Source organism: Etheostoma cragini, chromosome 2 (assembly GCF_013103735.1).
Source record: "Etheostoma cragini isolate CJK2018 chromosome 2, CSU_Ecrag_1.0, whole genome shotgun sequence".
Classification (NCBI taxonomy): Eukaryota; Metazoa; Chordata; class Actinopteri; order Perciformes; family Percidae; genus Etheostoma; species Etheostoma cragini.
In genome coordinates this window covers 15,534,931-15,546,920 of record NC_048408.1, presented here as the reverse complement: position 1 = coordinate 15,546,920, position 11,990 = coordinate 15,534,931, and the positions used below count along the sequence as shown (strand labels likewise).

The 11,990-nt window shown below is 41.4% G+C and overlaps 1 protein-coding gene across 1 annotated transcript; it reads right to left on the bottom strand.

Moving 5' to 3' along the window:
* Positions 1-239: 239 nt before the first annotated feature.
* Positions 240-10,927, bottom strand: LOC117951655 (putative methyltransferase NSUN7). The gene is made up of 12 exons (XM_034883461.1): positions 10,777-10,927; positions 9,959-10,141; positions 9,058-9,116; positions 7,440-7,576; positions 7,128-7,280; positions 6,559-6,742; positions 5,514-5,727; positions 5,224-5,367; positions 5,030-5,131; positions 4,747-4,864; positions 3,368-3,491; positions 240-1,192 (listed from the first exon to the last, which is right to left on the bottom strand). The coding sequence occupies exons 1-12, from the start codon at positions 10,925-10,927 to the stop codon at positions 254-256; spliced, it is 2,508 nt and encodes an 835-aa protein (XP_034739352.1). The 3' UTR covers positions 240-253.
* Positions 10,928-11,990: the final 1,063 nt, after the last annotated feature.

The window sequence follows — 11,990 nt, the reverse complement described above, 5'->3', positions numbered from 1 at the left end:
ATACAATAAGGAGAATCTGGCTAATTCATTTAAGATTTTTTGACTTAATTAATAAAATGTTCAAGTACATTTCAGTAGAGTGTGAACTAAAGTTATGCCAGAAACAAAGAAATCTGTGAAATGGCTAAATTACTTTTAACATAATTTTTATTTCTCAACGTGAACTTGCAATACAACAATATTTGTTTTCAAACATTTTCAAATGATTTACTTTTATAATTGGACTGACTAGTGTCAGAACATGCCAATAATTTCAGTGAGGATGATCTTTGTATAATCCAGGCAGAGAGACCGAGGAGGATGCAGATGTTTGGGGGAGCTGGGAGTGGGAGGCCCGGGACGGACGCTGACACAGAGAACTACCACTCCTGCTGCTTACACAGCTGGAGGAAGGGGATGAAATGGGTGGCAAGACCAAATCAGCGGGCTTCAACACATTCTCTGTCACCACCTCTATTTTAGGCCTGACCACCTTTCCTCTGTCCTCAAACAGACTTTCTGGTGTAGCTGCATCCTTCAGTGTTTTCGCTGCTCTTTTAGTCTTTTCAGTCTTTTCAGTTTTGTGTTTCTGCCCCTGCTTGGAGGCTGCATGGGGAGCAGCAGGTGGAGCAGGACTGGCTGGGGAAAAGGTGCTAAAGACCGTCTTCTGTGATGTAATCGTTGCATTTTTACTTAGCTTGTGCGCCAGGGCTGTGATTGGAGACAAGTGTTTGGAGGGTTTTGCAGAAGACATCAATGTCAGTGTAAGACGAGGTATTCTTCTCGGTATACTTTTTGTAAGACGCCTCTTGAGATGTGATTGGTTGACTTTTCTTTTTGCCAATGTCTTCTCATGGCTTTGTTTTGGTCGCCGTTTGACCTTTCGCTTACTTCCTTTAAGCCCTTTGGTCTTCTTTCCTCCCTTTCCCCCCTTATCTTTCTCCTTTTCCTCCTCTCCCTCCTCACCACATTCACATTTCTTCTCTTCATGTTCTGACGGTGCAACTGGATCTTCTCCATTAACAAGCTCTTCTCTCTGTCTCTCCTGGCTTGAAGGGGATGAAGGTTTGCTACTGGGTGAGGCGAGGCGGTTCTTCTTGCTTTTCCCCTTTTTAGTGGTTTTTGATTGTTCAGGAATTATTCCACCCAGGAGGCCCTTTGCTGCTGCCCTTGCCAGCACGTCGTGGACTGTTTCTACCTTAGTGGGATCCGCCTGAAAAAGCAAGGTCAGCTTAAGGTTTTATGTCAAGACACAACACATTAAAACCACAGGTCTCTCGGGTAACATAGCACCAAGGAGACAAGACAACACAACGCTGTAGAAAAGAGCCACAGCCATAACGTTATCCTCCAGAAGAGAAAGGAGAGATTACAGGATTTATATCCTGTCAGAGTGTGGGAAGTACCCTACACGCAGCGATACACTGGTGAGAGAAAATTCCATTAAACTATGTATCCAACTAATTGAAATACCCCACTTTATTATATTGTGTGAACAGTCAACTTCATTTCATATTTTATGTGGTTTTCTGTGGTGGGCTGCAAAACAAGTTCATTCCCGAGACTATTTTGCAGATCCCCTATCGCCTAAATGCAAACATGTTGATACATTTTAGTCTGTACCATCGTGGTGGACAACCATTGCCGGTTTCAGACTATACAATATCAACCCAATAATAACCCAACCTGACAGATATAGGGGTGTTGGGAACAAAATGGGCGTTGGGCACAACAGTTGATTGTTTGATTCATCCCTTGTAGTGCATCGTAGTGAACGACAACCGACTCTGCATCCCGACAAAAAGACTAGTGTGTCCATTTATGATCAATTCCACACGTTCTGTGATGTTGATCAATACAAGCACAGAGCACTCTTCCATGGCGACATCATGCAGGTCACAGCCTTGTAGTCATGCCGCTTGCAATTGTTGGTTGTGGCTATTAAACTGAGATACCCCTGAAAAAACTACTCTGAACATGTCTAGGCCTATATGTGAGTGATGAACCCATTTAGGACCGAAAGAATATGTTGTCAGCAGGTCCAAAACACACACACATTTTGCTCCATTTGTATGTATACAGTATGTGTAGGGGTAAAACACTGTCTTCATCTGCAGTGACATTCAAATAGATTAGAAATGCCTCTAAAAGTTGAATGACATATTGCCTAACTCACTGCTGAAAAAACTGCAAATGCATATTTAATTCACTCTCAAGTGTTTAATTTGAATTTACGCTGTTTCTCACTTTTCTTGCATTGACAGCATAATATGCTCTGAGTCATTCATAAGCCTGCCTGAAAACTATAATTATGCTGCAACATGAGACTTTGTGATAAAATGGAGAAGACTAGAGTGTACTGGAGTGAGGCATGAAGGATGGCAGTGTGTCAGATGTGTTTTACAGATGAGATTTGTCAGTTTTTCAGAAATTTCCAGACATACCTGTTTCCAATGTCTGTTTTCTTGTGTCCCCCTTTGCATTTTTAAAAGAGATTTTTTCTTTACCCCATCTCTCTCTTGCTGTCTCTCTATGCTGACATGGTGTCTATTTCATATTCCCTTAAATCGTCCTCTAGCACAGTTTGACTGATGTGAAGTCATTCATGCGAGCAGCAGTGAAACACCTCTGAATTGTCAGTGTAACTAAATCTGCAGCCGTAGCTCTGACGTATGATGCTGATTAAATTAGACATGATGATCATTAGATTTAAAATTACTGCACTGCCACTGGACACCTGCCCCTCTGTGTGTGTGTGTGTGTGTGTGTGTGTGTGTGTGTGTGTGTGTGTGTGTGTGTGTGTGTGTGTGTGTGTATTGAAAAGAATATAAACACACTCATTTACAGGCTCAGTCCCCTCACTGCACCATTTTTCGAGCTGCAGGGGATCAAAGGAGCGGCATCTAATTTCCTTCTTTATGTACTTTTTATGAGTGGAGCAAGAAGAGGAAATAGGAGGGGGGCAAAGATGGAGCAACGAAGTGATGCAACACGACTGTAGGGGTGGAGGAAGGGCTGGAAGAACGATACAGAGAATCTCCATTCATCTTTGCTGTAAAGTACTGAAATGTTTCAGGCGTATTTCATGTTTAACTTGTCTCTTTTTTATAGAGTATTGGAATAATGCTGCAGTGTTTCAGTGGAGTGTGTGTGTGTGTGTGTGTGTGTGTGTGCGTGCATGCGTGCCTCCGTGCAGACAAGCATAGCCAACCGACTTCCCAGCAAACAGACAATAAAAGAGTGCAGCCTCAGCACTACTGACACACAAACACACACACACACACTTCAAAACCTTTGTTCCCCTTCTCCAAACACATCCTTGCCATCCACATCTCTCTCACTTTTTTCCTGTTATCTCCACGTCTCCAAATTTTCCTTCCCCTCTCACCTGTCGGGACAGCCGTGCGATGAAGCAGCCGTTGGTGAACTGAGAAGGTTTGAGCCTGAAGAATTTGGAGTCTGTTGAGTCTTTGCCTGACTGGGAATCGTCGGGGAAAATCGGACCGTTCACCCTTAAAGCGAAAAAATATAAAAGATGCTACGTGACATTTTACCATTGATTAATCCTTGCCACATTAACTCAGCGACGTATCACTGTTAGCGAATGGGAGAAAGAATGAGCAGTTTTAGGAAATTGTACAAAAGAACCATCAATTATTTAGAGAACCAAATACAGGAAATTCATTATTCAAACTCTCCATGTGGCTCCTTTAATTATTTTATGTTGAGTGTTTTTGGGCAGATGGGAGAACTGCTTAGGAGGAAGTTAGGCAACGTAGTATCAACAGCGACAAAGTTTGTGTAGTGAGGAGGTCGGGGTAGATGGATGATTCAACCATTCAACTAATAAGGAAATATTGCAAATTTTTTGATGCAGGCCAACCTTTTTATACACGAGGAAAGCAGTTTGATGGCAGTTTAGAAGATTAGCATGTTTCTGATATTAGTGCTTCTTTGGAGCGAACTAGTGCCAACTCTTCTAAAAACAACAGCATAGGCAGCATGGTGCTACAGTAGATTTGTGTTTTCCCTGAACAAGTACTGTAAACACAGATGTGTACAGCTGCTGACGTCACATTGCACTTCGTTAAGTTGATAAAAGAGCTTATGTGACCAAATATAATAACATTTGTATTTCTTTAAGAGGACGGATGGTACGAAATGAGTTGTGTGTGTAGCAGGCGTGAAACAGACTGAAATCTTCTCCACCCCATTCCCCCCAACTGTAGGATTAACTACTGTCCCCACGGCAACAGCAGCTGGTCCTTTATGCTGTCGCCAGCCTGGTGACTGTCGCCTCTCACGCTCACATTCAAAAACATACAGTTGTACATGATGACTGGTTTCATAAGCTGATATCTTGTTTGATTTTAGTGAAAGTGGTGTGAGCCTTGATGGGTGAATTCAATCATCTGACAGAATCTCAGTGACAGAACAATTAGCTTCAAAGTAAATTTCATGATAAAACAGGGGAGCTTCGCTTAGCTGCCATTTACTTGTCACCTTATGTTTGGCCTGTACAAAAAACAGCACATAACTAATTTCCATTTCCTCATTTCATTTGTGGTTTGTGCCTGTGGACAAGAAAGGAAAAGTCTGATTGCATAATTACCTAAGAGCCAGAAAACTAAAACACAAAGATAGAACATGGTTTTGTGTGTGTGTGTGTGTGTGTGTGTGTGTGTGTGTGTGTGTGTGTGTGTGTGTGTGTGTGTGTGTGTGTGTGTGTGTATGTGTGTTTGTGTGTGTGTGTGTGTGTTTGTTTACCTGAAGGGCAGCAGTTTGGGGTGGGTGTGTGTTTTCTCTAAAACCCTTTTCACCAGTTGTTCATTTTCCTCAGGATACACTGAGCGTGTGCAGTAGACCAATGTCTGAACCTTTGGGACTAACAGAAAAGAAGGGGAAAATTAGCATTTTTTTAAACAGTGACAGTCTGTCTGATGAGCAGGGGCGAAAGAAATCGCCCCTGCATATCTAGCATATCTATCCTGTGGTAGCATATCTACCACAGGGGCACTGGAGAGCCACCTTTCTTTCGATATATACTCACAGGAGAGAGCATGTGCTAGCAGTCGTGCCTGCTGGGCGGCCATTGTGTGTATTTTGCTCCGGGATACAGAACTGTGACACAAGTCTGGCAGCAGAGCCCAGTCTGACAACAGAACAAAAATTATTTAGCATTTTCATCATACACTAATGCTATCAATGTTTCAATATATTTAATTTTCTACATTTTTTATGTACCTCCATGTTCACTGTGGATGGTTGGCACAGGGTCGTTGAGCGCGGAGGACGTACACTGAGGCAGAACTATGATGACCTTTAATCGCTGGATGGTGGTGTTCCACTCATCCAGACCAAAGAAGGTTTCTGACAAGACTCGCACATCTACAGTGGACATGAATATGCATCAGGAAAGTCATGCGTATGTACTGTACATAAGGTGCGCATGTAGGTTGAAGTGGAAATATTCTTGAAAAAGTCTCATACAGTCCATAATACACTTTATTTGTTTCCCCATTCATTTTGCTCACTTCTGACTTCCATTTGTGTAAGTAGTTCTTGTATCTCCTCTATCTGTAAAGGAGGGAGATCAGCACCACAGACCAACACTCGGCCAGAGCGGTCAGCGGCCGCCACAGATATGTGAGCCAAAGTCACAGCTGAGAAAGACCCCACCACCAGGACGTCACCGTTTTCAAACAGCAGGGGGCGTAACGTGCTCACTGCCACACACACACTCCTGTCCTGCAAAAAAAGACACAGAGAAGAATGCTTTTTATTCAAACATGCGTAGAGGATTTTCTTATTTTTCTCAACAAAACTGTACCCACCAGTGCTATAGACGGCTGTGTTGCTGATCAAGATTAACAGCAAACTGATTTCTTTAACACAGTTACACAGATTACATTCACATCATAACAGGATATCCAGAGCTTTTAATCTGTCTCACAGTAATCTCAAAGTCAGTTCAATGAACATTCATACTACTTAAACCTATGCCCATTTTTCCAACTATTCTTACTGCTTCACCTTCTTCTTAAACATTTATGTGAGCAATCTAGTTCAGTGTTAGCTAATGCATTTTCTAGTTTTGCTTTAGATAATGTGAACGTAAGGAACATAAAGAACTGTTCTTGGTGCTCCATAAGTAGAGGAACAAGAGGATTAGAGTCATTTGTGATTAATGGTTGGCCAGCAAAAATAAGAAGAATATCTGGATTTACTTTGTTTGTGCAGTTTATTGTTTCATTTATATTTTCCCCTAAAAACAATGTAGTCTGAGTCACTAAGAGCATGTCAAACAATGTTCACCTCTTTTTAAAGTGATTAAGAAAGTTATGTTTATTTTCACTCTTAAGTTGATAGATTTAAACCAGCACTTGCATTTTGACTTAAGAAAGAAAAAGAGAAGCAGTAAAAGGTACTTCTATTTCAGCTGGATGTGTACAACTAGTCAGTCTTAAACCTGTCTTCTAAAATTATCTTCAAAGACTCCCAAGTGAGGAAAGCATGTTTCTCATTAGTGAGTGTTACCTCTAACTAGCTCAATTACAGCCTGCACACAATCATACATACCTGTATGTTAAGTGCACGTGTACTTGTGAGGCTGCTGCGCTCTAGCAGAGCACGAAGCGGTTGAGGGAAGACGAGTGTGTCTGGACAGAGAGGGTCTCTGCAGAACGTTGCCTCTCTGAGGTCAGTCATGATTTTCACTTCACACAAGCCCGTGCTTTGGAACGCTTTACACACTTCCTCAACACTACAGATGAGATAAAATGTTTTCTGTTAGGTTAAGTGTTATTTGAGGCAGAAACATCCTGGGGTAAAGTAGAGGATAGTTACAACTATTGTGACTCAAATGCACTCCAGGGTTGCCTGGTGAACAGTGCTGCAGCATTTTAGCTTTACATAAATTACCACAGGAGCACTTTTATCCTCAGTTTCTACGAATGCTGAACCGTCCTGTCTCAGATACGCCCCAGTGAACTTCACCCACCATTTACGTCATATTGCAATCCCCCCAAGCACAGCCTGTCACTTAATGTAATTTTATAAACGGCCACTCTGTGAAAGATTAACAACTATCCTGACCTGACACCATGTCCCATAGACCTTGAGGTTGATCAAGAGTAGAGAAAGAGTACCTGGTCTTGAGGGTATTGACCCACGCATAGAGTGGCAGTTGTTTTGCTCTGTGCTGTTTAGTCCTTACAGGACCAGAGAGAAAACAAGAGACGCTCTGCAGATTCTGTTTAACTCTGCAGCGAGCTAAAGATGCTGCCAGCTTGGTTTTACACCTGCAACACACACACACACACACACCATCATAGTAAATATACTTTTAGTTCACGCATCATATACCTTCAGTTTGTATGATACCCAGATTTAAGCACAATTTCAAAGTTGCACTAGAAATAAATGCAAGATGTTACCATCCCCACTTAACCAACACACACCTATGCAGACTGTTCTCCAGGTCCCTAACTTCCTGGAAAAGCTCCTCCCTTTCCTTTGTTGAACGTTCACGCAACATAAACCTTCGGTGTTGGAAGTCAAACAGCATCACCATCGCCAACGGCAACAAGTCACTGGACTGAAAAACATGAGCGCTTTCATCATTGTTAACTTTATCATATAGAATATACAGTAGCATTAGACGATAGCGATATGCAGATGTGATGGTGCATTCATGTGCTCCTCAGATGGTCCTATTTCCCGATTTGGGAAGTCGTTCTTCTGACTTCAGTGTATTAATGAGTTTTAAATCGTGATGTGGAAACAACATGGATGCTAAAAAGAAGATGTGTTGTATGTTAGTGCTCAGAGTGTTGAAATAAGACATTGATTGATTTAAATTTGGGATTTTGTCCCAGACTTGTTACACTTGTACATTTCCTCAAACCACTAAAGTATTGCTTTTCCTGGATTAATGGGAATAAACAACTTTTCTGACAATTCTAGGGCACTCTACGTTGACAGTAATTAACATTTACATTCTTATACAATATTACAAGTTTCATGGGAGCAAGAAAGTTTATTGAAATTCCGTCAATTAATAAAAGGTTTCTTCACCATCAACACATTTGCTATGTTCCTGTGTAATATGAAATCAACTCAGTTGTGCAAGTCATCTACAAATGTTTTCAATAATTCGGACACCACATGAATGCCGCATAAACCAACATTCCCTCTTCTTTTGCTCAATTTTGGTCTCCACCAACTTCTGAGAGAAATACCTGTCTCTTTAGCTGCTGAATGCTATCTTTACCAGCTAAAAGTTTGTCTGTCTGCTGTTGGTGCTGAGCAAGTTGTACTCGCTTTTGTTACTAAACATCTTCCTGCTGCATCTGTGAGTTTCTCACTGCAAGCGACCCTTTTCACATAACGTTTGGTCAGTTTTTATTATAAAAAATATTGATTATAACTGCCTCAAGGAAAATGATAAGCAGATCTTTTCCTCACACTTTCCTTTCTTGCTTTTATAGCCACGTACAAACATTCTTTGCTTCAACACCTTTTCTCAGGGTGTGTGTTGGTGTGTTTGTGTGGGTGTGTTGAATATGTATATTGCAGTAACGAGGTGTGTGGAATCTTTTATAGGACTAATGATCTATCAGCCTGTTCTGTATGTTTCTCCCATCCCTCAATAAAGTCATCCTTTAAACACACACACACACACACACACACACACACACACACACACACACACACACACACACACACACAGTGTCTCTTTGCCCATGTATGTGTCATCACACAGTGTTTTATAGTGTCATTTACAGTCTCCCAGTTGGAGAGTGCGTCTGCTCTCTCCTCTGTGCATCATTTGCCACCTATAACCAGCCAGACTACGTACAGATCAGAATACAAATGGGCTTTGACTGCACCCCTTTCTTTCTCTCTCACTCTCTCATTCCACCATATTCTGATGGAGCACATTCAAATGGACGGACAAAACACGGCTGCTTTATTTGAAGACAGATAACTCCCAGGCAGTTTATTAGAGTAAGTGCTGAAGTTTTTTTAATCAATTTTGAGTTTGAGACCACTCATGTCAAATCTAGTGGGACTCACAATATGCTGAGAAGTGTTGAAGCAGCTGTCAGCAATGATTTCCTCCAGTAAATCATGGTCTAGGAGAAAAGAAATGTTGTTAGTGGACAACAATAAATACACAAATACAAAACTAAGACATGCAAGACACAATAAAGTTATGGAAAAGAAATCTTAAAAGCTTAGTTTACCCAAATTAAACTTAATTTATTAAAATTCCTATCTACACACCATTACAATCAAGGGGAATGTAATTTTGTTTATGGTTCTTGCAGTAATGAAAAATTACATTCAAATGTTTAATAGCACCATTTCTTAAAAAGAAAAATTGTGTTTTTGTTATTTCAGATACTGAGCATGCCTTTAACAGTTATTTCACTGTACTGAGGTGGCGGCAGACATCTTACAGAGCAATATCTTCAAACCTAGCCAAACAAATTCAAAACTATCTGCAGATACCAGTCATTCTCTAAAAATATGATAAACTGTGTGCGCTTGCTGTGTGAGTGCCTTTGTACGTGTGTGTGTGTGTGTGTGTGTGTGTGTGTGTCCATGGCATGTACTTTCTTATCACCTCCCATACAGACATCTGCTGTAACTCCAGCTCAAGTAATTTTGCAGACACATAGAGAAATGAAATGGATTATATTACAATGTGTGTATGTTTAATCTACAGTCTGCAGTTGAAGCTGCTTTTCAAAAGTGAATATTGGAGTTGACACATGCTGCAGCTCCACTGCTATTCATTAAAGAGATAAGGCTTCTTTATAGGAAGTGTATTAGGTCCACAGACATAGCAGTAGTGTACTGTAGATCAATTAAATTTATCCCTGACTTTATGTTTAACCATCGGCCTGTCCTTTCCAGACAGGGCACGTGGTTTAACTAAAATCTCAAAGTTAGTAACTTCAGTATTTAATACACTTAAGTGTGTTGAAGGCGAGTTGGTAGGCCTGTCTCTGAGTGGGCTTGTCTCCTCTCTCTGGTAGCGGTGTGTCTGTCTTCTTCCCATAATGGAGAAGCTGTTGCGTTACTGGCTTTTCTGTACGCAGCTGCTGGAAAATGGCTCCTGCTTGCAGGTAGGCCTGATCTGATGGAGGAGAGGCTGCAGAGAGAGGGGATCAAGTGTTGAGATAAAGAAGGAGAAAGAATTGAGGGTTGTGTTAATGTACAGTGCAAATTGGAGAGAGGACACAATGAAATGTCATAAAAGGAGGGAAGAGACATCAGAGGAGGAAAATGTATTAGTTGCAGCAGGTCCTAGAAGCAATATTGTTTATTGTTACTGCAGGTGCTCTTTCCAATACAGTACAAGGTTTAGATTTCGGTCATTTTGGTTGGCTGTTGGATGTTTTTCCAAGAAGAAGTTTTATCCTGTACTCTAACTTAATGATATACTATTAAAAGTTTGGCTGGCTGATTTGTTTTGTTGTTCTGCTTTAACTGCTACGTACAGCTCAGCTATAGGTAACTGCAACCTGAGGCGACACAGGTATGTTTGCGAGCCTGGTCTTTCTTTTCAAAATAAAAGCCCTCGCCCTTTGTCCAGTGTTGAACTTCTGCTTTCATCATCATACATTCATATGTTTGGTTGGTGTACGACTACACTTCTTGTACGGCCTCTTTGATACATGATTGAATATTAAGAGCCCTTACACTGCACTAGGAAATAAGGTTGAATACTTTTAAACATGATTAAATCTCTCAGTGTGAACATATTGAAGCTCAGTTGTATCTTACCTGGGGAAGGTAAAGATAAGTGAAGACCAGGAAGAGAAGGAAGAAAAGAGAGGGGCTGCTTGTGGTCTTGATGTGAGATGATCTCCTCTGTCACCGAGCTTGTGTTGACATCATCGCTGGAGCCCACTGCAAGGAACGGGGAGCAGCTCATGTTACACACACACACACATACACACACATGAACTAGCAGTATACAAGTTTGCAGGATGTGGCTGTTTGGATAACTTGACTTGGCACGTAAGGATTCATATCCAAAAGTTCTTCCCCACAGACACACACACACACAACCAAAGAAAACAAACACAAAAACAGCAGCATAAAGACTTACATTTGTCTACCACGATCACAGCAACAACACAAAACACTTGTCAGGCACTTCTGCAACCAATTTTTTATATCAGTCTCTCAACATTTATGTATTGTACTCTTTTATGTTCCTCCCAACCTTTGGTGAACCAGCTAGCATCTATACAGACACAAACATTGTTTACAGAGTTCGATCTGAGAGGTGCAAATGTAAATAAGACGCATAGCGTTAGTCATGGCTGACATGTGATCCGCTTTCCAGTTTCTGCGAATGTGAGACTGTCGGTGGGTAACTGGGCTCCTCTTGCTGCAATTAGGTGGCCGGTCAGATACATCAGCATGAATAAATAATGGACCACTGCCCGACCCTGGACAAAAGTCCACCTCTTACCGACCTGCTTTGCTCAATCACACACACACGCACACACACACATACACACACACACATACACACACACACACACACACACACACACACACACACACACACACACACACACACACACACACACACACACACACACACACGGACTAGCAGTTTGGATCACTTGACTTTGAACATAAGGATTAATATCCAAAAGTTGCAGGGACCACTAACCTCCAATTAAAGTGGATAGAAACACAGACAGAATGTAATCAGCTTTCACAGCACACATCAATGTTTAAGCATTAAGTTGGAATTGACCAGAAATGTGCAGCGTGTCCAATAAGGCCATGTCAGTGCAATTGGAATAAATTAATGAATATCAAACAGCAGTGATTTAATGAGTGTGAAGCAGTTTCCACTCTCCTCCTTAAGAGAAACTGTAAGTCCCCTTTAGAGGAGCAGGGCTGGAAGAAAAGGCTACAGCAGCTTAGTGTAATCTGCATAGACGATGATGGGCTGTTTAAAATTGCATAGCAGGTCT